At 40.7% G+C, this 25,648-nt stretch overlaps 10 protein-coding genes and 1 pseudogene across 14 annotated transcripts; 4 read left to right on the forward strand and 7 right to left on the reverse strand.

Moving 5' to 3' along the window:
* Positions 1 to 2,777: 2,777 nt before the first annotated feature.
* LOC120480154 (histone H4-like) lies at positions 2,778 to 3,436 on the reverse strand (annotated as a pseudogene).
* A 548-nt stretch (positions 3,437 to 3,984) lies between these two features.
* Positions 3,985 to 4,503, reverse strand: LOC148998308 (histone H3). The gene has a single exon (XM_089128086.1). The coding sequence runs from the start codon at positions 4,475 to 4,477 to the stop codon at positions 4,067 to 4,069; it is 411 nt and encodes a 136-aa protein (XP_088984212.1). The 5' UTR covers positions 4,478 to 4,503; the 3' UTR covers positions 3,985 to 4,066.
* Positions 4,504 to 5,211: 708 nt separating this feature from the next.
* On the reverse strand, positions 5,212 to 5,964 carry LOC148998309 (histone H2A). The gene has a single exon (XM_089129708.1). The coding sequence runs from the start codon at positions 5,726 to 5,728 to the stop codon at positions 5,342 to 5,344; it is 387 nt and encodes a 128-aa protein (XP_088985834.1). The 5' UTR covers positions 5,729 to 5,964; the 3' UTR covers positions 5,212 to 5,341.
* An 18-nt stretch (positions 5,965 to 5,982) lies between these two features.
* On the reverse strand, positions 5,983 to 8,372 carry LOC120480147 (histone H2A). Its single transcript, XM_039673111.2, has 2 exons — positions 7,813 to 8,372; positions 5,983 to 6,901 (listed from the first exon to the last, which is right to left on the reverse strand). Exon 1 carries the CDS (start codon positions 8,370 to 8,372, stop codon positions 7,890 to 7,892), a length of 483 nt encoding a protein of 160 aa, XP_039529045.2. The 3' UTR covers positions 5,983 to 6,901; positions 7,813 to 7,889.
* An 897-nt stretch (positions 8,373 to 9,269) lies between these two features.
* Positions 9,270 to 10,024, reverse strand: LOC120480141 (uncharacterized). Its single transcript, XM_039673104.2, has one exon. The coding sequence runs from the start codon at positions 10,000 to 10,002 to the stop codon at positions 9,274 to 9,276; it is 729 nt and encodes a 242-aa protein (XP_039529038.2). The 5' UTR covers positions 10,003 to 10,024; the 3' UTR covers positions 9,270 to 9,273.
* A 1,772-nt stretch (positions 10,025 to 11,796) lies between these two features.
* Positions 11,797 to 12,901, reverse strand: LOC120480148 (histone H2B). Its single transcript, XM_039673112.2, has one exon. It carries the CDS (start codon positions 12,784 to 12,786, stop codon positions 12,412 to 12,414), a length of 375 nt encoding a protein of 124 aa, XP_039529046.1. The 5' UTR covers positions 12,787 to 12,901; the 3' UTR covers positions 11,797 to 12,411.
* A 1,164-nt stretch (positions 12,902 to 14,065) lies between these two features.
* On the reverse strand, positions 14,066 to 18,641 carry LOC120480138 (uncharacterized). 5 transcript variants are annotated; one of them, XM_039673098.2, is made up of 11 exons: positions 18,215 to 18,641; positions 17,716 to 17,839; positions 17,295 to 17,511; positions 16,932 to 17,205; positions 16,695 to 16,860; positions 16,488 to 16,564; positions 15,488 to 15,671; positions 15,140 to 15,388; positions 14,873 to 15,044; positions 14,491 to 14,621; positions 14,066 to 14,401 (listed from the first exon to the last, which is right to left on the reverse strand). In XM_039673098.2, the coding sequence occupies exons 1-11, from the start codon at positions 18,479 to 18,481 to the stop codon at positions 14,229 to 14,231; spliced, it is 2,034 nt and encodes a 677-aa protein (XP_039529032.2). In that variant the 5' UTR covers positions 18,482 to 18,641; the 3' UTR covers positions 14,066 to 14,228. The 5 variants fall into 5 exon arrangements, with proteins under 5 accessions (XP_039529032.2, XP_039529034.2, XP_039529036.2 ...); XM_039673100.2 differs by having other exon boundaries at positions 17,331 to 17,511; positions 18,215 to 18,591; XM_039673102.2 differs by having other exon boundaries at positions 14,066 to 14,365; positions 18,215 to 18,591.
* A 658-nt stretch (positions 18,642 to 19,299) lies between these two features.
* On the forward strand, positions 19,300 to 19,811 carry LOC120480146 (histone H2A). Its single transcript, XM_039673110.2, has one exon. It carries the CDS (start codon positions 19,315 to 19,317, stop codon positions 19,699 to 19,701), a length of 387 nt encoding a protein of 128 aa, XP_039529044.1. The 5' UTR covers positions 19,300 to 19,314; the 3' UTR covers positions 19,702 to 19,811.
* Positions 19,812 to 20,310: 499 nt separating this feature from the next.
* On the forward strand, positions 20,311 to 21,295 carry LOC120480143 (histone H3). The gene has a single exon (XM_039673106.2). It carries the CDS (start codon positions 20,791 to 20,793, stop codon positions 21,199 to 21,201), a length of 411 nt encoding a protein of 136 aa, XP_039529040.1. The 5' UTR covers positions 20,311 to 20,790; the 3' UTR covers positions 21,202 to 21,295.
* Positions 21,296 to 23,697: 2,402 nt separating this feature from the next.
* LOC120480152 (histone H4) lies at positions 23,698 to 24,174 on the forward strand. Its single transcript, XM_039673115.2, is given in 2 exon segments — positions 23,698 to 23,908; positions 23,910 to 24,174. Coding segments are annotated over 2 exon segments (321 nt in total). The 5' UTR covers positions 23,698 to 23,770; the 3' UTR covers positions 24,093 to 24,174.
* A 645-nt stretch (positions 24,175 to 24,819) lies between these two features.
* LOC120480150 (histone H2B-like) lies at positions 24,820 to 25,464 on the forward strand. Its single transcript, XM_039673114.2, has one exon. It carries the CDS (start codon positions 24,946 to 24,948, stop codon positions 25,318 to 25,320), a length of 375 nt encoding a protein of 124 aa, XP_039529048.1. The 5' UTR covers positions 24,820 to 24,945; the 3' UTR covers positions 25,321 to 25,464.
* The last annotated feature ends 184 nt before the right edge of the window (positions 25,465 to 25,648 follow it).

Consider the following 25,648-nt stretch of genomic DNA (forward strand, 5'->3'; position numbering starts at 1 on the left):
AATGTTAATAATCGTGGAAACGCATCATCACAGTCTGTGAAAAACAATGTTTGCTACAGTTAAATAATAAATATGTGTGAAATGTGTGTCTCACCGATCTGCAATAGTCAGCTGTTGTTCAGTGTTCATTAACAGGCGAGGAAACACAGGCTTTTATAGTGAGTGAAGTATCACACGCCTTGTGTGTCATAAACCTGTTACACCTGAAGTGCTTTCTGTCTTGTGAGAAATTAATAACTCAATTGTAAGAAAAATATGTTATGTTTGTTTAATCTTTACCACTTAGAAAAATATGGATGCATTATAGATACATGACCAGTTAATATATTTATCAAGCCATTAGTAGTAAGTCTATACACATAAATATGTGTACAGTACATTTATGCATATATTTACTTTCCGTTTTCTTGTATTTGATAGTCAAGCAACCTTTATTTATACAGCGCTTTTACAGTAAATATTGTTTCAAAGCAGCTTTACAGTGATAACAAAACAATCCAACTAAATTTTGGCCTCATTGGTTCGTGCTGCTCATCATCGAGGAGATTCACCCTCATATGAAGTGCTTTGAGAGAAAAGCTCTATACTCTATACATGCAGCACATTATTATTGTTATTATTTATGACTAATATTATGATTTATTTCTTTCTTTCTTTCTTTCTTTGTTAATAGGGTCTATAGAAAATCATGTATACGAAAGTTGATCAACATTTTTTTTACATGTAAAATATGCAGTATTGTATAAATACCTCAGACTGAAGGAATGACCCGCATGCATTTACTCATTTCAGAAAGTGTCTATTTAAATGAAACATGATGAAAAGCATATGTATTTATTGGGAAAAGGTCAGGGTGTTTTTTACCTAAAACAATATTCATTAAAATAATTTCATTCCATCAGTTTTCAGTTCAACAATGTTGAGGTTGAAATTCTATTTTAATTAAAACTATATTAAACAGGACAGAAGCAGGTTGACGATCTGCATTAATCCATGTTTATATTTATGCATTTTTTAAGTAAGATTATTTATATCTGTTATTAACCAGATTTTTCCAGTAAAACTAAAGTTAACCTGATTATGAGAAGTTAAACCATCAAACTCTCAGAGAATGTCAGGAATCTGAAGTGTTCTCGGTTTAGATTAAATTAAACCTCATTCAGTCAAAGGCAGATTGTTACTTTCATTTTTCTGGAAATTAAAGGTTTCTCTCAGCAAACGTGAGAAGGCATTTGTTCCGAATAAGCGTTGGATGCACACTCGTTCAGTTTCAGATTCGCTTTCTTGGAACTTCAGTTGCTTTCCATTTTTGCATAGGTTTCCATTTGATTGTCATGAACATTTGAATAGCATGACAGCAGGGAACAAGGGTAAGGCTCAGTAAACATTCATACACACACACACACACACACACACAAACAAAAGGAAACAAATTTAATCGCTCCAAAGCAACAGGTCTCCAGACGGTCAGACGCACCCGATCTGAACTTAATGCATCTATAATAAAATATACAGGTGAAACAATCAGACGAACTCTCCAAAATTGACTAAATGTACACAATTTACAACTTAAGGGATTTATCTCATCCCTGGTTAGAATGCTCTCAATCGAAAGATGCAGCTTTCTGTTTTGCTGTAGGCATTTTCGCCTCTGGACCGTTTTAACCTCATTCGAGGGTTATCTGGAAAAAGGCTACAATGAAGGACTCTGGTTTCTGTTCTCATGCCAGATCTGAAGGCCATGTAAATGCAATGTTTGTATTGACAGAGAAAAGGAAATTATGGATAAAAATACCTCAATGTTGGGACCAAAAGATGAGCAAAAAAAAAGCAAGTGGTGGAAAATCAATACTTCATTAAAACACTAGCTAAAATGTTTGTTCTAACAGCCACAGGGAGTCTCTCGAAGGTGTTGTTCTGTATATGTTAGACTTGCTGTCTAACCAGAACCCCATCATTACAAAAGACTTGAACAACAAGCTAAAAATGCTAAATACACGAGTAGAACAATACAGAGTCAAATACTTGAGTGCTCGGCTGCAAAGGTCAAAGAATAAATCATCCACGAAGTTAAAACGAGCAAGCAGTTTTCATGTTTTTTTTTGTTGTTGTTTTTTTGAAGAAACTAAAGATGTTCAGAAAAAGGAGCCAATGTCATTTGGCCTGAGATAATTTTACAATGGTGCGATTCATGAAAGCTTTCTGGAGCTTGAAGGGGCAGAACCCCTGGAAGCTGCGCCTTAAGTGACACAATATTCGCACAAGCCAGGGCTACGACGACGACAGAAACCCCGCACAGGCCAGGGCTACGACGACGACAGAAACCCCACACAGGCCAGGGCTACGACAACTATGACAGAAAAGAGACCATCGAGTTTGGCTGTACTCAGCATGAATCGAAACGCAAAAGGGCATTATATCTAGATAAATGTGTGAAGAGTTTTGCGGAGCAACATGTGAACCTTTACAAAGCTGTTAAAATGATCACCTCCACAGAATCTGTACTTTAAACTTGTGTTTATATCTTTGGCAACTGAGATCCTTTAATAAAGTGTGAGCCTAACCCTAAAACAGCTTTTCCTCAGAACAGTTTAAACTACAGGAGCAGCAAATAAAGCCTGTTTTAGTGGTGGAAACTGGAAAGCAACAAAATTTTTTGTCCGATTTCTGATCTAATTGTCATTTATTTATTTTGTTAACCACATTTCAACATCTGTAAACGGAATAACATGTTAAAATATTGTATTTTTTGGGCTCTTCTGTGAAAGTGAAAATATTCTTACCGTAACTTAATTTAAGAGCTCATTAAGATTGCTCGCGATCTAGAAATCAGTGTTATTTTTTTCACTGAATGATTGACATTAACTCTTTAAGTGCGGGAGTGTGTGGCTCTTAAAAGAGCCGTTGGGTCCGTCAGTTTCTCCGGGTTTCAGGCATTTACCCCCCGAAGCCGTACAAGGTGCGTCCCTGCCGCTTCAGCGCGTACACAACATCCATGGCGGTGACGGTCTTTCTCTTGGCGTGCTCGGTGTAGGTGACGGCATCGCGAATCACGTTCTCCAGAAACACCTTCAACACACCGCGGGTCTCCTCATAGATCAGCCCGGAGATGCGCTTGACACCGCCGCGACGAGCCAGACGCCGAATGGCGGGTTTGGTGATTCCCTGGATGTTATCGCGCAGAACTTTACGATGACGCTTCACGATGACGCTTCGCGCCTCCTTTTCCAAGCCCTTTCCCGCCTTTGCCTCTTCCAGACATGTTCACAAGATCGTTGATTTAGTCAGATAATGACCAAGAATGAAGGACGAGGCTGAAGGCAGACCTTTTACTTGTGCTTACAGGACCTGACAGAAACCAGCGAGGCGTCACATGCACGCGCCCCTCCCCCCAAATATAGAGCGCGAAACATTTAACCGCCACTCCTGGAGGAGCCATTCCCTTGTTTTAAATAAAATATAATATACATTTATTTTATTAGGTTATTTACAGTAGTACTGGTTAATAATGATTAGTGCTGTTCTACAAGCTCAAAGTAAACAAAGAGGGACACAAGTCATCAAATCACAATATTGATCACAGTAAAATTGTGAATAGTGATATCTGTGATAATATTCTATTTATGCCCTCTCTCTGTGTTGTGTGTGTGTGTGTGTGTGTGTGTCATTGTACAGTTCAGATTCACTCACATGTTGACACATTGTTTTTTGTAGTATGAGCTTACATGATGAAAACGTTTCTTGTAAAAATCAATTTTTCTGCATAATGAAAATAGGTACATTAGAATCATTTAGTTGTGGTAATTATTGGCTGTTTGATCCAAATGCCATAAACTCTAACCAAATAAAACATAAACGGCTTATTGTATATTTTAGGAAAAAGTATGATAGCGTGTCAGACCTTTCTAAATGCACGCCGCTAACTTTTACAGTTATATACTGCACGGAACATTGTTGCTTTATAACCAGCTGCTTTAAAGTGGAAATCATCTCTTTTTAAGTAAGTGATGTGGCTCTTAAAAGAGCCGTTGGGGTTTGATGCGCGTGCACAGCGGCGGGGGCGGATTTAAGCGCGCTCTCCACGGATGCGGCGCGCCAGCTGGATGTCCTTGGGCATGATGGTGACTCTCTTGGCGTGGATGGCGCACAGGTTGGTGTCCTCAAACAGACCCACCAGATAAGCCTCGCTGGCCTCCTGCAGGGCCATGACAGCGGAGCTCTGGAAGCGCAGGTCCGTCTTGAAGTCCTGAGCGATTTCTCTCACCAGCCGCTGGAAAGGCAGTTTGCGGATCAGCAGCTCGGTGGACTTCTGATAGCGGCGGATCTCCCGCAGAGCCACGGTCCCGGGCCGGTACCGATGGGGCTTCTTGACGCCGCCGGTGGCGGGCGCGCTCTTCCGCGCTGCTTTAGTCGCGAGCTGCTTCCTCGGGGCTTTGCCACCAGTGGATTTACGAGCGGTCTGCTTGGTTCTTGCCATCGCTGCAGTTTCTGCTGTATTTCTTCTGCTTGTGCTAGAAAAATGCTGTTTCTGTTACACACCTCCTGCTTTTATAGCATTGGACCGCCACGAGCTCAAGCGTCACGATGATGTAAGGCTTGTGATTGGTTAGTGTGTGAATGTTTATAACTGCTAGCCAATGACGGCGCGTTTCCTCTTTACAAACAAGTGGAGTGTTTCCCGCTCAAGACGCTTTGTTCTGTTTATTACTTTGCTCAACCCAAAGCTATATAGGTTTTATTCTCAAATCTCACATTTCTGTATTTATTTGTTCTGAAATACTCGCCTTAATTCCCAGTAGTTGTGCAGATCTCGGATCAGAACAAAATCACATTAATGTGTCTATATAAAAGCACTGCAGCCAGAAATTAAGGCATACTTGTTGCCATCCGGATGGTAACGGGCAAAAGACCCAAATTAACATAAACTATTTTCTGTTTCATTATTTCTTTGAACCATTGCATATTTTGCTACTTATTTTTGGATAGTCAGTTATAATACTCAAATTACATAATCAGAACTTGAAATAAACTTATTAGGGAAGATGTGTTGTGTTTGGGACAGCAACATTTCATAGCCTCTGCCATTGCCAAACATTATTAGGAGATCATGTTTACAGACATGGACTAACTTGTGTGTATTATATTGCTGAACATCATACGATTTGATTGTCACTCCTTACTTTTTCCTCAATAAAAATAGTATTTAGTAACTTTATTCCGTTTTTTATTTCTTAACAAAATGAGTACACAGTCCTGGTAAATAATAAGAAAAAGCGCTCTCTATCAGACGGAATGAGTGGCTCTGAAAAGAGCCGTTGGTTGTCAGTGAGGGACCGGAGCATTACTTGGCCTTGGCGGGCTTCTCGGTCTTCTTGGGCAGCAGCACGGCCTGGATGTTGGGCAACACGCCGCCCTGAGCGATGGTCACTCCGCCCAGAAGCTTGTTCAACTCCTCGTCATTGCGCACCGCCAGCTGCAAGTGCCGGGGGATGATGCGGGTCTTCTTGTTGTCCCGAGCGGCGTTTCCAGCCAGCTCCAGGATCTCAGCGGTTAAATACTCGAGCACAGCCGCCAGATACACAGGAGCTCCGGCACCGACGCGCTCGGCGTAGTTGCCTTTACGGAGGAGCCTGTGGACACGGCCGACGGGGAACTGCAGTCCTGCCCTGGACGAGCGAGTCTTGGCCTTTGCTCGGGCCTTGCCGCCGGTTTTGCCTCTGCCGCTCATTTTCTGGACTACTTTCTAAAGCCTACACGGTGTAAACAAACTAGAATGGCGAGCAGCTTTCCCACATCCTGGTTTATAGAGAGCACGAGTCGCTCATTGGCTTAGAGTCTGTTAACATTTTAACCAATCACTGAACTTCCCTCCAAAGCCCAACCCCCTTTCTGGCGGGAATAATTATGCACAAGTATTTGACAGAAGAAATGAAACTATTTAAATATTTGTGGGAAAGAGTTAAAATAGTTTAATTTAAAATTTAATTTATAAAACTGTTACTCCTTTCAAACACTATATATTACATATAGTTAAATATAGTTTAGGTTAATAATCATAAACAAACTGATCTTATTGTCGACAGCACAAAATATGTATATTGCATACATATATTTGTATCGTATGTGTATCTATTGTATGTATAAATACCTATATTGTGTATTATTTATTATTTTGTTAGATGGTTCTGTGTCTGTGAGTAATTGTGTGCACATTAGATCTGTAAATTATGTAAATCTGATGTTTGCTGTAAATTGTTACACGTCCCATTGTGTCATGACTGATATGTTGCTCAGAACTGCACCCAAGGATTTCACCCACTGTTGCACTTGTGTTAATGGTTGTGTGACAATAAAAGGATTTGATTTGATTCTGATATTCTGAGCACATTGACCCGATACTGTACAGAATTATGTTCCTATTGTAACACTGGAGTTTTACCACTGCTTAATGGTGTTTGTCTTGGCTACATTAACTCCAAAGTGCTGTACATCCCAATACAGGAATCCTAAAAAAATAAAAACAATCAAAATCAAACAGGAACCTATGGGGTGTTGCACAAGAAACATTACAATTAGGTCTTAAAGGCAAATATATGGTAGGAAATACCATATTTAAAATGATGAAAATAATTCCCAAGGGAAACATGAAACAAGACCGGGCCAAGGGACCCCGTGGACCCCACTGGTGCTGGAGAACAACAGCCGACTGTAAAGCTCTTTGCTCCAGTCGGATATCAAATCTGGATATTGTGATACTCATATGGACAGTTAATAATTTAGATCAGATTCCAATAGAAGGTTTCAGTGTTAAGATGATCTCTGTACGCTTTCCCTCTTTCCCTCGGGATCTCCTCTCTCCTGCACGAGTCTTTCCCCGTATTTCTCTCTTTACTTGACATTTCTGCCTCAAACAGACAAAAAAAATCATCTGTTAATATGAAAACCATGGCAATCATGTTGAAACATGGTAAAATGAATTATGAAAACAAAACGGAATACATTAATTGCATGGCTAATTTAATGGTCAACATGAAATTCATTAAATATGTTTTGAACATTTATTTATTTATCATTTAAAAAGATGTAATATTGTGACAAATACATCATACAGTGTCACATAATATGACGTTATGTTTAGTTAAACTGTTCTCTTAGTTAACTAAAATTATCTACCTTATACTTAGCATGTCAATTGCCACATGGCAGCAATGATGTTTAGGAATTAATGAGTAAAATTTAAAATAAAAAATAAGTTTTATTTTTCTAAATAATGGTTGCACATTTTCTATAGCAACTAAAAAAGGTATAAACTGCAGATGATGAGGGTGAGGATGAGGAGTCACACTGATGAGGAAGAGGATATGGTGACAGTGAAGATGATGAAGATTATAACAATGACTGTTTGGAAATAATTGTGCTCCTCTATGGTTGTTGCCTGAGTAACATCTGGATAAGAAAAGTTACTTTTTATTATTTTTTACATTAGAAACTGAATAAATATGTTTAAGCATCCGGTTAGTTTTTTAGTAAAATAAAAATCGATATTTTCAAGAAATATATATTTTTAGTGAAAAAGTCAAATGTTATAATTTATCAATTGCAGTACAATGTTGCAACAAACGAAAAAACTAAGCTGATTAAAACGTTTAGATTAATAGCATATTAGGGTCCATTTGCACGCAGGAAAAAAAATGTTTCTTAATGGATCATTGTACATCGCATATTAGATTAAAACAAGAAGATATGATTTCCTGGGATACATTTAACAACATTATCCACAACCAAAGAGCATATGAGGCTTATGATTATTACCAGGAAAAAGCGCTCTTTATCAGACGGAATGAGTGGCTCTGAAAAGAGCCGTTGGTTGTCAGTGAGGGACCGGAGTATTACTTGGCCTTGGCGGGCTTCTCGGTCTTCTTGGGCAGCAGCACGGCCTGGATGTTGGGCAACACGCCGCCCTGAGCGATGGTCACTCCGCCCAGAAGCTTGTTCAACTCCTCGTCATTGCGCACCGCCAGCTGCAGGTGCCGGGGGATGATGCGGGTCTTCTTGTTGTCCCGAGCGGCGTTTCCAGCCAGCTCCAGGATCTCAGCGGTCAGATACTCGAGCACAGCCGCCAGATACACAGGAGCTCCGGCACCAACGCGCTCGGCGTAGTTGCCTTTACGGAGGAGCCTGTGGACACGGCCGACGGGGAACTGCAGTCCTGCCCTGGACGAGCGAGTCTTGGCCTTTGCTCGGGCCTTGCCGCCGGTTTTGCCTCTTCCGCTCATATTGTCAATTATTTTCAAAAACTTTTCCGTGGAAGAAAACAGAATGATTTCTTGCGTCCCACATCCTGTATTTATAGGAGAGCACCAGTCGCTCATTGGCTAGGAGTCTGTTAACATTTTAACCAATCACTGAACTTCCCTCCAAAGCCCAACCCCCTTTCTGGCGGGAATAATTCCAATAACATCTGTCTCGGTCAGACCCAAGTTCTCAATAATTATGCACAAGTATTTGACAGAAGAAATTAAACTATTTAAATTGTGGGAGACTATTCAAATAGTTACAAAAATGGATTTCATAAAACTGTTACACCTTTCAAACACTGTATATTACATATAGTTACATATTGTTTATGTTAATAACCTTAAACAATCTAATTGCCAACACAGCACAACAAAACCTACAATATATTACATATATTTGTATCGTATGTGTATCTATTCTTGTATGCTGTTTTGGTAAGTTATGTAAATTGTGTAAATCTGATGTTTGATGTCATGACTTCTATGTTGCTCAGAACTGCACCCAAGGATTTCACCTTTGTGTATATGGTTGTGTGACAATAAAGGGATTTGATTTGATTCTGATATTCAGAGCACATTGACCCGATACTGTAATTATGTTCCTATTGTAATACTGGAGTTTTACCACTGCTTATTGGTGTTTGTCTTGTCATAATTCTCCAATATAGATTTATGGGTATATATTCTGTAGTTATACAATTTCTTATTTGAACTATGATCACTAACAACCCCTCAATAAGCTTTTGGCCATTTTTATGCATACAGAACAGTTTAAAAGTTTTTCATAACTTATTTTAGATACAAAAAGCATGTTCTATTGTTCTTTCAGATTTAAGTTCAAGAAGCTGAAAGCTAAATCTTGATTATTTGTTTTCTAAACTAACAAATTGTTAAAATACACGATATTCGGAGTTTGCTCTTTACTCAGAGTAGGTGGGTGGCTCTTAAAAGAGCCGTTGTGGGGGAGAGTAGATGTTTATCTCTTCTTGGGAGGTCCCCTTTTAGGCTTGGCGGCTTGGGGTTTTGCCGCCTTCGGTTTCGCCGCCTTGGCCTTTTTCGGGCTCTTGGCTGCTTTCTTAGCGGCTGCGGGCTTCTTCGCCTTCTTGGGGCTCTTCGTCGGCTTCTTAGCGGGCTTGGCGGCGGGTTTCTTGGCCTTCTTGGGCGACTTCTTAGCGGCTGCAGGCTTCTTTGCCGCGGCGCTCTTGGGCTTCTTGGCGGCGGCGGGTTTCTTTGCCGCGGGCTTCTTCGCTTTAGGAGCCGCTTTCTTGGCCGCGGGCTTCTTCTTGCTCTCGGCTTTCTGCTTGTTGAGCTTGAAGGAGCCCGATGCGCCGGTTCCCTTGACCTGAACCAGTGTGCCTTTCGTCACCAGGCTCTTGATGGCGAGCTTGACGCGGGAGTTGTTCTTCTCCACGTCGTAGCCGCTGGCAGCGAGCGATTTCTTCAGCGCGGCGAGGGACACGCCGCTCCTCTCCTTGGACGCGGACACCGCTTTGACGATCAGCTCGCCGACGCCGGGACCTGCTTTCTTGGCTTTCGCGGCGGACTTCTTCTTGGGCGCTTTGGCCGGGGCGGCAGCAGCCGGGGCGGGGGCGGTTTCTGCCATATCTCTCTCTCTCTGATCGGATGATCTGCAGGGTTTCACACAGTCTGCTCTCAGCAATGAATGATCAACGCTCGCGCGGCGCTGCTCCTTTAAACAACACATGAGAACCTCGTAGACTCAACCCGCCCGCTTTGTGTCGGTGCGCGTCCACGAGCCGTAGACTCTTGTGTTTTCTTCTCTTACATTTGGGGGAAAACTGGAGCGATTAAATAGTTTTTTGATGTCAAAATAAAGTGAACAACAAGCAGAGAGTCCGGACTTTCATTAGAGACTGAAATACGCGAGGATGAAACGTTTCTTTCGATTCTATCAGATCAAATCCAAGGCGAGCATCAGCCGCGGGGGAAAGCCGCGTGTAAATTTGATGGAAAGTTTTACTGTAAAAGTGTGTAAAAGTCTGAAGGAGTCCTCTGTGTGTTCAGCTAACAGTCTGAAAGAGACTTTAATGAAATCGGCATCAGTGAGGGTCGTGAGGAGGCTTTGAAACAGATGTTGTTTTGGGCCGCTTGAAGCACAAGAACCTCATCCCGAGTCTGACTGAGACTCTCAGCTCTGCCCTAATCATCATCATCATCATCATCATAAATATATACGCCTGATCACAGTATTAATGTTTTAACTTGTTTTCATACGCTGATGTACATCTTATCATTTTAATAAAAATGTAAATCGTCATTTATTTCTAATTTTTCGGCTTGTGAATGATGATTGTGTTAAAGCTCTGAGTTTCTCATTTAAAGCAAGAGACTTAAAAACAACTTCTTTTTCTCTCTATTTCTTATTTACCTCCTTGTTCTAACTTGTACTTTTCAAGACAATGTTTGAAACTATATTTCTACCATTTTATATATTATATTCCTTATCCATAATTCTCTTTGGATACAATAATCTGCTAAATTAATGAATGTAAATAATAAAGCACATGTTACTCATTCTCACCAATTCATAACTATAATAGTCATCGTATTTACAGTATATTCTTGATATATTTGCACAGACTTTGGGGTTTTAGTCATACTATAAATACTAGTTTTCTGACCCATGACAATATATCTTTGCGTCATGAGAGCCCCATTTTTTTTCACAACAACAGAAAATATATTAATCATAATCTCATGTTTAACTATATTAATGAGATATTTTGTGCCTTACATGTGAGACCAAACATTTCTCTTTAACTCTGAACCAAAACTGAGAAACTCATATTGTCTTATTGTTGTGCTTACTGTAAATTGAAATAATTTTGCTAATGAAACTGATTAAAGAATGATAGAGTTATTTTATTCATTTACCAACAGTTTCCAGCTTTATTTGGCTGGACTGAGATTTTGACAACATCAGTGACACAAGGTTTTAAGGATCCAGCAATTATCTTAATAATGCAAATTACCCAATTATTGAAGCCTTATGTTGAACTAATGCACTTTTCAAAAACTGTCCCTATAAACTTTGCTGATATTACCAGCCGATTTCTTACTAGTTTATAAAAACAAAAATTATATTTATTTGTCTACCTTCATTGTGTGTGAAAAAGCTGCAGTAAACAGGCCTACATGTTATATTATATAAAAATGGGTCAATATAAGCTTGCTGGTCCACAGATATAAAGCAGAAAGACGGTTTAAAATGACTGATTTTTAGATAATAATGAAAAAAAGGAATAATCTAAAGCAAACAGAGGAAGAAAGTCCTGTACAGTCACATATTCCTGTCATTTATTGTTCTTGTAGAGCCTGAATCTACAGTACTCTCGTTACAGTTTATTGTGCAAAATTATGCTTGAAAATTCATAATTTAATGTTAATGTGTGATTTGATAATCGTACAGTTTTTTCTGTCATTAAACAGACAGATGAGCTGAATTCTTGAAAAGACTGGAAAACAATATTGTCAAAAATTGAGAAGTTTATTTAAACGCAGAAGAATACAGGGAATCAGGAGGAATTAATGTGAATAGAAAGATCAGAGGAAGACAAGAAAACAAGACAAGGGAGAATAAGAGAAAACAGAAATGGGCAAACATTTTAAATGGTACATTACTTTTATCCATATTTCAGTAGCAACAAGAACAGTGTTTTTAATTATACAATAGAAGTCAAACATGAACGTTCACTCGAGTTCACACAATTTTCAGTGAACTTAAAATTTAAAAAGCAAGTTTCATTAAAAATCTTTAGTTCTTTGAGCCTGACTAAATGATACAGCGAATATTACATGATTTACTCAGGTAGAGTCCATGAAAGAAATAAAAACCTTCAATACTTATGTTCAATATTTGTTAAAATAGTATAAGTAGCACACATTTAGTGATGTATTAAGTATGCATCTCATATTATAAATTATGTTGAAAATACTATTATGCAAAAAATTAACAAAGAAACAACTAGGACTGAAAGAAAAAACCTGCAACTTTTTACAAATAACAAAACATCCGCAAGTATCATCAGCTCTTTCCAGGAGAGTGTGTGTGGCTCTTAAAAGAGCCTTTGTGTGTGTGTGAGTGGCTGCGGCTCTACTTGGAGCTGGTGTACTTGGTGACGGCCTTGGTGCCCTCAGACACGGCGTGTTTGGCCAGCTCTCCGGGCAGCAGCAGACGCACGGCGGTCTGGATCTCTCTCGACGTGATGGTGGAGCGCTTGTTGTAGTGAGCGAGACGAGACGCCTCACCGGCGATGCGCTCGAAGATGTCGTTGACGAAAGAGTTCATGATGCCCATCGCCTTGGAGGAGATGCCGGTGTCAGGGTGAACCTGCTTCAGCACCTTGTAGACGTAGATGGCGTAGCTCTCCTTCCTGGACTTTCTGCGCTTCTTGCCGCCCTTCGCGGCGCTCTTGGTGACGGCCTTCTTGGAGCCTTTCTTAGGTGCAGACTTGGCTGGTTCAGGCATGATGAAGTGATCTCAGAGCTGACAAGTCAGTCAATGTGTGAACATAGGAGCGACACTGAGGCTTTTATTCACTGCACTATGCTAATTTACGAGGAGATGCTGGGTCTTCTTATTGTTGTTATCATTGGCCGAACCATAGATGGGCCGAACCCGTAAACTCGTGTTTCATTGGACAACTCAAAGCATCACGAGCGGAACAACGCCCAATCACAGGCGGTTAAATGATAGACGGTTAAATGTTTGAAATACGCTGTTTCCTTTGTTTGACTTCCCGCTTTTTATTAGTAGTTTGGGAAAATAAGCGGTTCTAGACCATTAAAACATCTTATAAACTCATGGAGGGAGCTTGGACGGAAGAGACCAATAACGGCCACAATCCCTTTAAAAACCTTGGAGTTTTTTTTTATTAATATTTGAAACAGTTTAAACTATATGAATAGTAAATAAAACCCCATTTTAATACGAGATTTATTTATTTTCTCCATTTTCACTTCTGCTAACTTTGGTACTGCTCTTATCTAACTGTAAACCACATTTTACCACTAGAAAATTATAAGATTGTGTAAATAACATTGAAGGTATCATCTGTTGGGTAATGAGAATGAAAAGATGCTTCAAGTCTTCATACGAGCTCATTAATAAAGTCTATCCTGATCCAGAAAACAAAGTCCTTTTTAATCAATCCTTTCATGCATGAATTATTAACAAATGGACCCACACATTTTAAAAAGACCTTGAGATGTCCACTTGAGCGCACAACAGTATGCCCTTTGGCTTTAACTGAAGAGATTCTGAATTAAACATAATTCGGTAAAAACAGTAATAGTGTTTGTATTTAACAAACCAATAAATAAAATGATATAAAATCATGAGAAAACTATAAAATATATACCAAAAATCATAATGATATGAAAGGTTATATACCGCATGACAAGTGACGTCAGGGAAATGTATTCAACATATGTGTGCGCGTTCTGCTACTCCCAAAGTATGAAAGATTACTGTAAATAACAGTGCTATTATGTTTTTTTTCCCTTTGCAGGTCACAAGAAGAATAAGACAGGTGCTTAATATGATCTCATGCATGACAGACCATCCAGCCCTTCAACCTGTGGGGCTCAATATATATTCTTTGCAAAATGCAAACATGTCAGAGTCAGAGTTTTGTGTAAATACAATTGGGCTCTGTTACATCCATTACATCATGAGTTTAATGAATTGCTCAGCCATGCCGTATGATGTTATAAAAGAAGAAACATGCAATAATGACAGATACTTATTGATGTGACACGTTTATTTTGTCTCAGCAGTGACCCATAATGACCTGTGGACAAAATAAATACTAAAACACACAAAGTTTGTCTCTCTGCAGGCAGTGATGGGGTTTCCTTGGTCGAAGTGTACGTGTCGTCACCCCATCATGTTTCCGGACACATGCGGATTCAGACCCTTGACTGAAGCGTGACACGCCGAGCGACGGCTTCCTCCATGGAGGGTCTGCCATGCCGAGAAGAGCGGTCCGCCGGCACAGGAATCTGCTGTACGCCATCCAGATACGGAAGGGGATCACGGACAACCTCTTCAAAAACAGTATTCATCAAGTTCATGACATAGCCTGTAAATTACAAGAAGTTATGTTTTATTTATTTGATTTGCTCATTTGTAAGTATTGTTTAAAATAAACAATTTTTTGAAAAAGCTTACAAAATGTTGGCTCTGTTTTTCCTGCGTGTCCTCCCTTTGGAAAGAGAGGCTCGTACACAAGTTTCCCTTCAGATGTGCTCACTTGTGGCCGGACAGCGTTCTCATTATAGTGCATCGCTGCAAGGTACAGCCTAAAGGATAAGACAATCAAACATGTTCATATTGGCATAGTGAATAAATAAACTAATATTACAACAGCACTTATACAGTAAATCTATATCATTCTGTAAACTGTAATCTCTAAATAACTGCATTTTGGTTGTGAAAACCAGTTTGCAAAGACAATAAAAAAAACAGTATGCCCTCTTTCGAACATCACTGTTTATGTGTGCTATCCTGACCTATGTTCAAGGTGAGGGAGAAGACAAACCCTAACCCTAACCTGCATAGCCTTCCAATGAAGGGGAAGACAACATGTTTCGGCGCAAAGTGCGAGATGACTTTGTGAAACGCCTCCACAGTTGATGTCTGGTAATGTGGACTCAGCTTCTCTACATCTGACAGGACTCTCTCGTTCATCAGGACCCTGTGAAGCTTGTTCAGTGCGGTTGAACCTAAGGGGAAATCAGTGAGATTTTATATATAAAACACATGAATATTGTAGGATTAATAAGGATTACTTGTCCAATCACACACTGAGGTTACACACCTGGATGAAACCACTTGCTGCGGTCCTTAGACACTCTTTGTTGATGTTGACAGCGAGGGAACGCTGGGTCAGAGTGTGTGTGAATGTCCTGAATGTGGTTCATGATAGAGGTCCACCTGGCCACCTTCTCCGGTCCCGAATCAGCGCCGCTGGCAGACCAGTACAGGTGGTTGGTGATGCTCTTATGCCACTTCTTCACCAAACTACAGCCTTTCGCTCTGGAAATTTTCTCTAGCTTCTTTGACAATCCTGATGAGGTCAAATTTACAGGCAAAACATATTTATTTGATGCAGTAAGCTTCTTCAGAAATACGGATAGCTAATAACATGAATATGTGAGACTTTTACCTTTCACCATGTGCCAGACGTTATAACAGTGGTTAATTTTACGTTCCTTTAAAAACTTTAGTATGTGGGGGCGACGGTCAGTCACAATGCAGTCCAACTTTACACCGCTTTCCTCCAGGACGTCCAAGCTTCTTCGAAGGCCCTCCGTCTCCATGCGGCGGCGGCTTCCCCCAACCTCGCTGCTCTAAGTAGAAACACACAAGCAATGCTATATCTTTATAAATTACATATTTAAAGGATTAGTTCACTTTTGAAAAAACTTTTGCTGATAATTTACTCACCCCCGTGTCATCCGAGATGTCCATGTCTTTCTTTCTTCAGTCGAAAAGAAATTAAGGTTTTTGATTAAAACATTCCAGGATTTTTCTCCATATAATGGACTTCAATGGGGACCAAACGGTTCAAGGTCCAAAAGACAGTTAATAACAGTTTCAGATGCAGCTTCAAATGTCTTTAAACGACACCAGACGATGAATAAGGGTCTTATCATGCGAAACGATCGGTTATTTCAAAACTTATCCAAAAATGTAACTTTTCTAAGGACAAATGCTAGCCTTGCTCTATTCTGTGAGGCGCGTATAATACGTAATTACGTTCAAAAGGTCACGGGCGACGTAGCCGGAAGTACAGAATCAAAATCGTCCGACATCGTTGTTTTACCTTTTAATTCCTTTTTTGTAAACAGCGTTTGAGTTAGTTTGCACGTTCAACCTATGCGTTCAACTTGTAAACACTGACTCTGTACTTCCGGCTACGTCGCCCGTGACCTTTTGAACGTAATTGCGTATTACGTGACGTTGCAAACGTGCCTCACAGAATAGAGCAAGGCTAGCATTTGTCCTTAGAAAAGTTACATTTTTGGATTAAGTTTTTAAATAAAGACATGGACATCTTGGATGACACGGGGGCGAGTAAATTATCAGCAAAAGCTTTTTCAAAAGTGAACCAACCCTTTAAATCTCTTCTTCATATGTATAAATTGCTGTGTGTGTTGAAGTACCTGTACCAGCTGTATGTCTATTATGTTGTTGGTCTGCAAGTCCATCATAGTGTAGCTCCCATATTTCGCAGAATGTCCTGCCATAAAAAAAAAATTATAGTGACTTTTGTTTTCAAGTAAAGACAGAAACACATAATCTTAATATTTTCAATTACTTGTTGTATCTTCATAGAAGACAGAAAGAGAAAGTGATTTAAAAACATGCACCTGGCGAGTCTGCCCGCATGTCTCCAGCGAGAATGACGTTCTGGTCGCGCCGTTGCAGATTCTGCTCCTCGCTCCACTTGTATATGATCGCAGTCTCAAGGTATGTCCTGGCATGTCTTCTAAAAGCATCATATGTATGCGTTTTCAGATGCATCGCCCTGAACACCTTTTTAAAAACAAATGTAAAATAATTAGTTGTCCTGTCTAGATTTGGGGGCACAAATGATGACACAATACCTTTTGCATGTTGAGGAAGGAAGCTCCACTGAAATAGACGGCGGCGGACAGCTGAAGGTCACCCGCGGGAGTGCTGCCGATCACCGGCTGGCTCCGCCACCGCCTGGAGAACCCACAGGAAGCGCACAGCTGGGCGATGGATATAAACGTTCCTCTTCTGCGTGGGCAGACATCACAAGCCCTGGAGCAAACGGGACAACTCTCGAACAGGCTGAGGAGACAGTTCTCAAAAACAATGTACTTTGCATCCTTGTGGAATGGCATTGATGTGGCACTGAAAGAAAAAAATACATTGTGCTTGTTAGTGAAACTTAAACACAGTTTGTGTATTAATTGCTGATTTGTTACAGAAATGCAACTGACAAAACGTGTGGTGATTCTGTCTCGGCTGTAACAGACCGTGCTTGTGGATCAGTCTCGGAGGAGGACACGGAAATGGGGAATATTTCCTCTTCAAATTCAACACGGGGTCTTTTGGCAGGCCTCGAAGCCTTCAGTGGTGTTGATGTAAATGGATCATCTATTTCAGTAGTTGTGGTGCCTACCGCCACACTTTGAGATGGCACTGTCGTCTGTGTGCCTACCAGTAAAAATATATATAATTAGTATAGGGGAATAATAATAACCCAAGCAAGATTTCAATAGCGTGCCACAAGTCATCTTTTCTGTACATTAGCGCAGAAGGATCTTGATGAATATGAATAGAATTAGCTGATTTAATGAGTTAAACAAGCTGGCATTTAATAATCGTACACAATAATCATTAAGTGCACATATACACTACCTTTAACACTACCTTTGCTTCGAAGGTGGGAGTTCATTGTGTTCAGAGACCGTGTTCCCATACTCAGGACCACAGGATCTGTTTGGCAGCCGACATCATTAGTGCGCAAGCGCTGTGGTGCACTCTGAAATACACGCGTGCACAATAATCAAACGTCCCTTTTCAAAAATTAAAACATGTTAACAAATGGACTGACGTTAGACGCCTTGTCAAATAAATATGTCAACTTATGTGGTGGAGAATGTGACGATAGAAGGAGCAAGTGAACTAAACTATCGTAGTTGTTGATGTTACACAGTGGAAAGTAAAATTATTTGATAAAAGGGAATTTACGTATCTACAGAATTATTTTATAGCTGCATATGACAACACAGACAAGAAATGTTTATCTCAGCGTATACTATTTAGTTATGTATGCTCGGAGTTTGCTGTTGTTCCCGTACTAGGATCTAGGTTAGATAACTCAGTGTAATTATCGTTGATAAAATCACCAGTTTACCGCTCGCGGGGATATAGTTGGAACTGCCCCCTTCTTCAGTGTGAGACGCTGAGAGAAGCCGGCTTGATATTGTCCCAGGTTAGAGAATAAGTCCGTGGTGAAATGGCCAGAGCAAACTAACAACTTCGCATTAAAGTGTTGCGGTATCCGATTGTAAATAAACATCAACCACGCCTGTTGACATTTCTTCTCTGACGGAAGGGTATGGAAAGTCCTCACACCCGCTTTACAGCCTGGAACATAACACTTATTTCCATGATCTGCCATTTTCCTACAATCCTCTCGTTTTTTCACCCAGTGTTGCCAACTATTTATTTTCAACTTCTTCCTTCTTCTTCTTCTGGTTTCATGGCAGCTTGCGAACCAACATAGGTGAACACCGCCACCTACTGTTATGGAATGAGAAAAGAATGAACTAAATACCCTTCTTAATAAATCTCATAATTGCATTTATTTGTTTTCCAGAATTTGGATCATTATTTAATAAGTTGAATTCCTGGCATCCTACAGCTTGCAATTCTAATCCTCCTTTATAAGCCTGACATTTCTTCAATACATGTTCTACTGTCTCCTTCAGATCGACCTGATTTTAATAACTCATTACATTGAAGCAGCAGAGGATTCCAATGTACTTCTGACAATAAAGTATTCGGTTTTTAAATACTGCTGCACTATTGTCTCTTTTTGGAACCTATTTCTGGTTTTCATTTGCATAACAACTGTTAGTGGATAGACTGATGCCTGTGTGTCGAGTCTGCTGTCCAGCCAAAGATATTTGATATGTCTGCTCTTATTCCCAGCAGTTTTCCAATATGTTTTTGACTAGGTGATTAATAAAATGTCCTTTAATACCAGTCAGTCCTTTTAGTAATCTTTAACTGCATAGTAGTCTTTACCGTAACAAATACTTGTGCATAATTATTCCCGCGAGAAAGGGGATTGGGTTTTGGAGGGAAGTTCAGTGATTGGTTGAAATGTTAACAGACTCTGAGCCAATGAGCGACTGGTTCTCTCCTTTATAAACAGGACGTGGAAACGCTCCACCAGCACTTCATTCTGTTTTCTTCACTGTGAAGATTTTTGAAACTAATATAGATAAAATGAGCGGCAGAGGCAAAACCGGCGGCAAGGCCCGAGCAAAGGCCAAGACTCGCTCGTCCAGGGCAGGACTGCAGTTCCCCGTCGGCCGTGTCCACAGGCTCCTCCGTAAAGGCAACTACGCCGAGCGCGTCGGTGCCGGAGCTCCTGTGTATCTGGCGGCTGTGCTCGAGTATCTGACCGCTGAGATCCTGGAGCTGGCTGGAAACGCCGCTCGGGACAACAAGAAGACCCGTATCATCCCCCGGCACCTGCAGCTGGCGGTGCGCAATGACGAGGAGCTGAACAAGCTTCTGGGCGGAGTGACCATCGCTCAGGGCGGCGTGTTGCCCAACATCCAGGCCGTGCTGCTGCCCAAGAAGACCGAGAAGCCCGCCAAGGCCAAGTAATGCTCCGGTCCCTCACTGACAACCAACGGCTCTTTTCAGAGCCACTCATTCCGTCTGATAGAGACCGCTTTTTCTTATTATTTACCAGGACTGTATACTCATTTTTGTTAAGAAATAAAAAACGAAATAAAGTTACTAAATACTATTTTTATTGAGGAAAAAGTAAGGAGTGACAATCAAATCGTATGATGTTCAGCAATATAATACACACAAGTTAGTCCATGCCTGTAAACATGATCTCCTAATAATGTTTGGCAATGGCAGAGGCTATGAAATGTTGCTGTCCCAAACCCATCTTCCCTAATAAGTTTATTTCAAGTTCTGATTATGTAATTTGAGTATTATAACTGATTATCCAAAAATAAGCAGCAAAATATGCAATGGCTTCAGAGAACTAATGTAACAGAAAATAGTTTATGTTAATTTGGGTCTTTTGCCCGTTACCATCCGGATGGCAACAAGTATGCCTTAATTTCTGGCTGCAGTGCTTTTATATAGACACATTAATGTGATTTTGTTCTGATCCGAGATCTGCACAACTACTGGGAATTAAGGCGAGTATTTCAGAACAAATAAATGCAGAAATGTGAGATTTGAGAATAAAGCCTATATAGACCATTTTGCAAGATGTAAACAGCACTGGTCCAGAAACACTTCCTGTTTCAGTTTGTAACTGTTTTCTTTATTTCACATGTAAAGAGAACATCTTAAACATGTTTGTTTAACTTTTTGATTCAGTTTTATATGTTCTGTTGGTTTTATTTTATCCCAGCTTTTATGTAGTGTTAAAAAACTGAAACAGGAAGTGCTTCTGGACCAGTGTTGTTTACATCTTGCAAGATGGTCTATAGTTTAGGGTTGAGCAAAGTAATAAACAGAACAAAGCGTCTTGAGCGGGAAACACTCCGCTTGTTTGAAAAGAGGAAACGCGCCGTCATTGGCTAGTTGTATTCACACACTAGCCAATCACAAGCCTTACATCATCGTGACACTTGAGCTCGTGACGGTCCAATGCTATAAAAGCAGGAGGTGTGTAACAGAAACAGCATTTCTAGCACAAGCAGAAGAAATACAGCAGAAACTGCAGCGATGGCAAGAACCAAGCAGACCGCTCGTAAATCCACCGGTGGCAAAGCCCCGAGGAAGCAGCTCGCGACTAAAGCAGCGCGGAAGAGCGCGCCCGCCACCGGCGGCGTCAAGAAGCCCCATCGGTACCGGCCCGGGACCGTGGCTCTGCGGGAGATCCGCCGTTATCAGAAGTCCACCGAGCTGCTGATCCGCAAACTGCCTTTCCAGCGGCTGGTGAGAGAAATCGCCCAGGACTTCAAGACGGACCTGCGCTTCCAGAGCTCCGCTGTCATGGCCCTGCAGGAGGCCAGCGAGGCTTATCTGGTGGGTCTGTTTGAGGACACTAACCTGTGCGCCATCCACGCCAAGAGAGTCACCATCATGCCCAAGGACATCCAGCTGGCGCGCCGCATCCGTGGAGAGCGCGCTTAAATCCGCCCCCGCTGCTGTGCACGCGCATCAAACCCCAACGGCTCTTTTAAGAGCCACATCACTTACTTTAAAAGAGATGATTTCCACTAACGTTGTTTATAGGGGTGGTTAATCTGTCTGATTTCCCGATTCGATTCGATTACGATTATTGAAGTCTCAATTCGATTACAGTCGATTTTCGATTTTCCATTTCACAACAGTAAACGAAAATACACTAGATCAACATGTGATTATATTAGCAGCAGCAACATTTTGGTATTAATTGCACTTTTTATTTGTTTGATATTCATTGAAAATATAATGATGGTTAGTGAGGACATGCAAACATGCTTGTTGTCTACTACTTAGGCAACTCATTATCTTTACATTTATTAACTTTAATTTTTTTTCCAAAAGCAATTTTGTTGCATTATAATGCAAATGCACCTGGTTCTATTAATTGACAGCATTAAAATGTATTTTGTGATTTCCTTCAATTGAAAATATTTGAAGCAAGTTTGGGGGACTTGAAGGGCACCCGATTCAGAGAATCACCTAGAAATTCAAAAGAACAGCATTTATCTGAAATGGAAAGCTTTTGTAACATTAAACAATACCGTTCAAATGTTTGGAGTCGGTAAGAATTTTTATTTAATTTTTTGGGCAAAAGAAAAAAGAAATCTATACTTTTATTCATCAAGGATAAATTAAGTTGATCAAAAGTTAAAGTACAAGACATTTATAATGTTACAAATCGATTATCTGAATCTTTTGTGTGTGACTATAAATAATTTGCTTTAAAAGTACAAATTAATGACCCATAAAGAATTAATGCACAATATATTTTATTAACATAACATTACAAAGAACGACCAGGAAAATAAATGTTTGCTTGAACTAGGAGCATACTTGTAGTAAATAAATAATATAACGACTGGTGCAGCCGAGTGTTTTTCCTCCTCTGGCTGGAAAGGTGTCATATGGCTTATCATATTTGTCGTGTTTCCGTCATTGGTTTTATTCCACAAAGCGTACAACTAGTGCGGCTCTTGTCCAGCTCCTTTCCCCCTTCAACTTCAGAAGCCAAAATATTTCCAGACGTCAGCTTTTAACCTAACAAGGAAAGTGTTGGATCTCGCGTGCCATCTCATCTCTGTTATGTGCACGCCACAGACGGTCCCGCCACTGCACTTCCGCGCTTCAGAGTTCCGTCTTTCGCGTTCCGTCAATATTACGTTATTATAAATACATATAATTTTTTTTTTTTGAAATCGATTTTTTGACATTTGTGAATCGATTCAGGATCGTCCACGTCCGCATCGCGATGCATCGAGAATCGATTGTTTTCCCCACCCCTAGTTGTTTATTGAAATGTCTGGGTATATATATTATAAAACAAGGTCCCGTGCAGTGTGTGATCTGATCTAACATCAGCAAAAGCTTGGTCAAGGCGATATTAGGGAAAGCAGCAAATGCTATTGTTTCCGACCTAGAACATACAATTGGCCCATTTCGTCTCATTTGGGAGTTTGTGGCATTTGGATCAGACAGCCAGTGATTATAGTTTTACTTTTTTCGATTGCCATTTGCCAAACGGCAGTGAACACAGCTAAATGTGCAAAACTCTATCTACAGTCTGCACTACCAACAGTCACCTGCGCTTAACAGTTCACAACACCTGCAAAGCTCCAAGCAACACAACTCTAAACACACGGCTCAAAAGGCTCGGTGTGCACAACACTATGCACAACACTACTGAGATAACACACGCTGTCACTCAGAACACACAGAGTAAAAAAAGTAGCATCAAACACCAATACAGAAAATACACACTTTTCATCTTTACAGTTTGAACAATTTCAGTGACTTCATACAAAGTAATATTTTCTTCGAAGAAAATAGTGACATTCTTTCATATGATTTATTTACATTTTTAGAACAGAATTTGAACACATAATTGAGGGGCTAATCCTGCCTCCAGCATCAGGACAGGGTTCCAGCCTTTCAGCTGAAATTGTTTGAAAATCAACAGTGTGTGAAAGGAACAAGACTGAAATTTATTCTGTTTTGAATGTGTGGTTCAGTTTTGACAGCAGTGTGTAAGCGTTTGTACAAAGTACTGTAAATCCACAGTGTTGTGCAGGTTGTGGTTAAAGTCATGGGATAAGTGTGTAGAGTTTTGAAAACTGGTCAAGCAATGAAAAACAAACTATACAGGGGGCATAAAAAGAATATCACAGATGTCATTATTCACTATTTTACTGTGATCAATATTGTGATTTGATGACTTTTGTCCGTCTTTGTTTACTTTCTTGAGCTTGTATAACAGCCCTAATCATTATTAACCAGTACTACTGTAAATAACCTAATAAAATAAATATATATTAATATTTTATTTAAAACAAGGGAATGGCTCCTCAATGAGTGGCGGTTAAAAGTTTCGCGCTCTATTATTTTGGGGGAGGGGGGCGTGCATGTGACGCCTCGCTGGTTTCTGTCAGGTCCTGTAAGCACAACTAAAAGGTCTGCCTTCAGCCTCGTCCTTCATTCTTGGTCATTATCTGACTTAATCAACGATCTTGTGAACAACATGTCTGGAAGAGGCAAAGGCGGGAAAGGGCTTGGAAAAGGAGGCGCTAAGCGTCATCGTAAAGTTCTGCGCGATAATATCCAGGGAATCACCAAACCCGCCATTCGGCGTCTGGCTCGTCGCGGCGGCGTCAAGCGCATCTCCGGGCATCTCCGGGCTAATCTACGAGGAGACACGCGGTGTGTTGAAGGTGTTTCTGGAGAACGTGATTCGCGATGCCGTCACCTACACCGAGCACGCCAAGAGAAAGACCGTCACCGCCATGGATGTTGTGTACGCGCTGAAGCGGCAGGGACGCACCTTGTACGGCTTCGGGGGTTAAACGCCTAAAACCCGGAGATATTGACAGACCCAACGGCTCTTTTAAGAGCCACACACTCCCGCACTTAAAGAGTTGATTTCAATCATACAGTTAAAAAAAAAAACATCCCAGATGAACATATTCCTATTGACTTCACTTAAAGTTTGATGTGTTAATATAATTAGAGCAATTTCATTTTCGTTCTCAAAAGAAGAGTTTTAAAATACAGATTTAGTTACAGTTCTCATTTACAGATGCTAAAATGTGTTTTGCAATTGAATAAATGACAAATCAGAAACCATACCAAAGTATGTTTTTGGTAGTTTTCCCCACTAAAATAGGCTTTATTTGTTGCTTCTGTAGTGTAAACTGATGCATGAATCCATGAAGTTCTGAGGAAAATCTGTTTTTAAAGGGAGTCTGACCATTATTGGTCTCTTTTCTGCAAAACTCCTTGAAATGTGTTTATGGGGTTTTAATTAAATGATGGTGCAGGATATGTCTTAAACAGCTTCATTTATCAAAATATCACTATGTGTTAACTTTTTCCGAGCAATGTAGTGCTATATAACAAAGGAAATAAGTATTTGATTTTTTTAACAATATAAATCAATCAATTGCTCGAAACGGAGTAGGAAAGATCGGACTTTAGCGGAAATGAAACAAAAGAAACAACGCTCTGGTTCAAACATCGGGCGGTGGGCGGGGATATAATTTAACCGCCTGTAATTGGCCTTTGTTCCGCTCACGATGATTTGAGTTGTCCAATGAGTTTACGGGTTCGCCCTATTAGCATAGTGCAGTAAATAAAAGCCTCAGTATCGCTCCTGTATTCACACATTGACTGACTCGTTAATTCTGAGATCACTCTATCATGCCTGAACCAGCCAAGTCTGCGCCTAAGAAAGGCTCCAAGAAGGCCGTCACCAAGAGCGCCGCGAAGGGCGGCAAGAAGCGCAGAAAGTCCAGGAAGGAGAGCTACGCCATCTACGTCTACAAGGTGCTGAAGCAGGTTCACCCTGACACCGGCATCTCCTCCAAGGCGATGGGCATCATGAACTCTTTCGTCAACGACATCTTCGAGCGCATCGCCGGTGAGGCGTCTCGTCTCGCTCACTACAACAAGCGCTCCACCATCACGTCGAGAGAGATCCAGACCGCCGTGCGTCTGCTGCTGCCCGGAGAGCTGGCCAAACACGCCGTGTCTGAGGGCACCAAGGCCGTCACCAAGTACACCAGCTCCAAGTAGAGCCGCAGCCGCTCACACACACACACACAAAGGCTCTTTTAAGAGCCACACACACTCTCCTGTAAAGAGCTGATGATGCTGTAGATGCATTAATGTGATGGTTGATTTGAATGAGGTCCAGTGCGTTTAAATGACCATGAAATTCCAACCAAAAAAAAAAACGTCACGTCTCAGTTTAAATTTTGGGTGTTTGTATTGTGTTACAGAATGAGTGACTTGTATTTCTCTTGGGGATATAAACTAAATCGCCTTTTTATTATACCGCCACCTAGTGTCGTGTGTGTGCGCGCTTAGATAAACTGACAGTCTGAACTATCACAGAAAACTG

The sequence above is a fragment of the Pimephales promelas genome, chromosome 1, assembly GCF_988280905.1.
Source record: "Pimephales promelas chromosome 1, fPimPro1.hap1.1, whole genome shotgun sequence".
NCBI lineage: Eukaryota > Metazoa > Chordata > Actinopteri > Cypriniformes > Leuciscidae > Pimephales > Pimephales promelas.